The following is a 3,088-nucleotide window of genomic DNA, read 5'->3' on the forward strand; positions in this document are numbered from 1 at the left end:
GTATAGACCATGCCTCCTGGCCCTGCCTCCCAAGTGCTGAAATTAAAACCATGCACCACCACCTGTTGGTTTCATGTTCTCACATGTCTGCAGGCAAATAGAGGAAAAACACTTTGTAACACAGGAAGACACAGTTCAATTTTCATGAAAAAGTTACGGGTTAGGATGCATGTTGATGTCCGTCTGTGGCTGCTCTCATTTGTAACAACTGAGCCCATGTAGCCCATGAGCCCTAATTCACTACATCTCTGGGTAGAAAACTCCCAAGTCTGGTCTAGGCCACTGACTCTGAATAGAAAGAAGAGGCAAGTTCATTCAAGACTTGCAATTAGGAGTAAACAATTCTTTCTGGTGTTTGCTTGAAATTGCTACTTATTTACCTCACTCAGAAGAGAAACCAGAGGCTAAGAGTGCACAAGGTTGACATTCCTGTCCTATGTATGGAGAGCTGTAGCAATCAGCAAAGTTGGGAATGGCACTACTATAGACCAGCCATTGGAAGGGACTTGTGAACACCCGACTTTCATCAAGCAGGTTTACCCCTAGACTCTCTACACCATGAAATTCCACCATACTCCTCTTAAAAATGCATAAATGTTAACAGACTGGACACATCAAATGTTAAATCTATTAAAGCGAAATTAACCAGGCATTAACTACCTTCCTGAAGGTAGGAAATATGAGAATCATTAAAAATATCATGTACATGCTGCATGCGATGGTATATATTTACATCTTATACTCTGTAGTCAGAGGCAGAAAGACCAGTATGAGTTCAAGGCCAGTCTGGTCTACTTGGTGAATTCTATGCCAGGTGGAGCCACACAGGGGGGACCTGGTCTCAAAAAACAAAACAAAACCAAGTCCTAACCAGATGTAAAAAAGTTTCTATGCAATTGTTTATTTAACTTACAGTGTTAATCATTTAAATTTCTCTTCAGATGGATGATAGATGGGGGGATGGGTGAGTGGGTGGGTGGAAGGGCTGGAGAGGTAGGAGGACAGACAGACGGAACGGGTGTGTAGACTGATAACTGACTGGGTGGATGGATAGTTAAGTGTGCAGATGGATGGATGGAGGAGCCTTGTGAAGTCTGTACATTCACATAGCTAACCAACTGGCCTTCTTAGGTCCCGCAGCCTCCTGCCACCATCATTCAGCAGCTACCCCAGCAGCAGCCACTGATTGCACAGATTTCTCCTCCTCAGGTCTTTCCCACTCAAAGATCGGGAAGTATCAAGGAAGGTGCGTATGTGTTCTACATTGCTATTACTTTATTTTTAATATTTATTTATTTATTATGTATACAACATTCTGCCTCCATGTATGCCCACATTCCAGAAGAGGGCACCAGATCTCATTACAGACGGTTGTGAGCCACCATGTGGTTGTTGGGAATTGAACTCAGGACCTCTGGAAGAGCAGCCAGTGCTCTTAACCACTAAGCCATCTCTCCAGCCCCTTGCTATTACTTTAGGTTTGTGAAATTATACACTGAAAGGAAAAGTGTAGCACGGTTAATAAAAACCCAGAGACAGATTCTGGGGTCCAACTTGAAGGTCAGGAAAACAAAAGAGCCAGTCATTGGCTCTTCCCTCTACCTCAGTCTGAAATGGCGATCCTGCCTCCAGGAATCTCAGAATGAGACTGTGTGAGAGCTGCCCCCTCCCGTCTTGTAGTCCTCTCTAGGGCTGGGATTGAAGGTGTGCACCACTACCACCTGGTTTCTATGGCAAACTAGTGTGGTTACTGGGATTAAAGGTGTATGTCACCAATGCCTGGTCTGTAAGGCTGACCAGCGGGGCTTTTTTTTTTTTAACTCTCTGATCTTCAGGCAAGCTTTATTTATTAAAATACATATAAAATATCACTAAAGGAAAGTATTTTTGTAAGTAGGTGTTGTGTGATACTTTTCCTGGTGAGGTGCAACAGAAATATCTATTCACACCAGAAGGAGAACCAGTAACAGACAAAAGTAACAACACCACTAAAGTCTAACTTGATGAATCAGTGAGTTTATTGGAGTTACTTACAGACAGCTAAAAGGACAGCCAGATCACCAAAAGTTCATCCAGGGTGGGTAATGACTCATGAAAGCTTGGATCCCAGAGCTCTAGAAATCAGTAGGTCAAAGAGTCTCTTCCGGGCAGCTTGGCTGGTCTGAGCCCCTCAGCAGTCCTTACTGCTCACGTAACTGTGGAAGGAGGTACTTTGTGTATCTAGCACATTTTGAAGACTTCCTGAGACTTGTGAGTTGTTTACTTTCTGCTTCTGTCGGGCTTTGATCTGTTGGAGGCTTGTATGAACTAACAGAGGATTAGATGCCTTTTCTGGAGGCTGGGGGCTGTAGGAGCAGGTAAGAAACGGCTTTTCCAGGCAAACAGAAGCCCACTTCACAAGGTTTGTGAGGAATGCTGAGTGTTTAGCATTGGTCAGAGGCCAGATTGAATTGAGCCCAGATTGTCCTTTAGAGGAGTTGAGACCTGACACTTCCTAAGCAATTTTTTGAAAGGATTTTTGTTCTGTGTCTGCGTGTTTTGCCAGCGTGTATATCAGTGTGCCATGGTCATGCATTGCTCTCAGAGGCTAGAAGAGGGCATCAGGTCTGCCGGAAACTGGAATTACAGATGGTTGTTAGCTCTCATATGGATGCTGGGAATCAAACCCATGCCCTCTGAAAGAACAGACAGTGCCACTGAGCTTTCCTAACCACTGAGCCATTTCTCCAGGCACGTGTTTTATTTTTGATTACATTTATTTAGCCATGGGGGTGGGGGTGTATTCACACCACATTGTACAAGTGAAGGCCAAAGGGAAAGCCAGGCAGGTTACCTTGGTGACATCAGACTCAATAATAATTCCAATACAATTGTTCTTTGCTCTCTAGAAATAGAGAGCATAGTCAAAATAAGTCCTATAAAAGGCCATAATTCCTTCATACTCAAATCCAAAGATAAATGGTTGAAATTCTAGAAAAGAATTTATTTATTTATTTATTTTTGGTTTTTCGAGACAGGGTTTCTCTGTGGTTTTGGAGCCTGTCCTGGAACTAGCTCTTGTAAACCAGGCTGGTCTTGAACTCACAGA

At 43.4% G+C, this 3,088-nt stretch overlaps 1 protein-coding gene across 1 annotated transcript in view; it reads left to right on the top strand.

The window, feature by feature from the left end:
• The window catches only part of LG2H21orf58 (linkage group 2 C21orf58 homolog), a 13,682-nt gene that overhangs the window by 4,662 nt on the left and 5,932 nt on the right, over window positions 1-3,088 (top strand). Inside the window, exon 5 of the mRNA XM_005360224.3 lies at window positions 1,132-1,246. Coding sequence (XP_005360281.1) covers window positions 1,132-1,246 — 115 coding nt within the window. The remainder of the gene's footprint in view (window positions 1-1,131; window positions 1,247-3,088) is intronic.

The sequence above is a fragment of the Microtus ochrogaster genome, linkage group LG2, assembly GCF_000317375.1.
Source record: "Microtus ochrogaster isolate Prairie Vole_2 linkage group LG2, MicOch1.0, whole genome shotgun sequence".
Taxonomy (NCBI): domain Eukaryota; kingdom Metazoa; phylum Chordata; class Mammalia; order Rodentia; family Cricetidae; genus Microtus; species Microtus ochrogaster.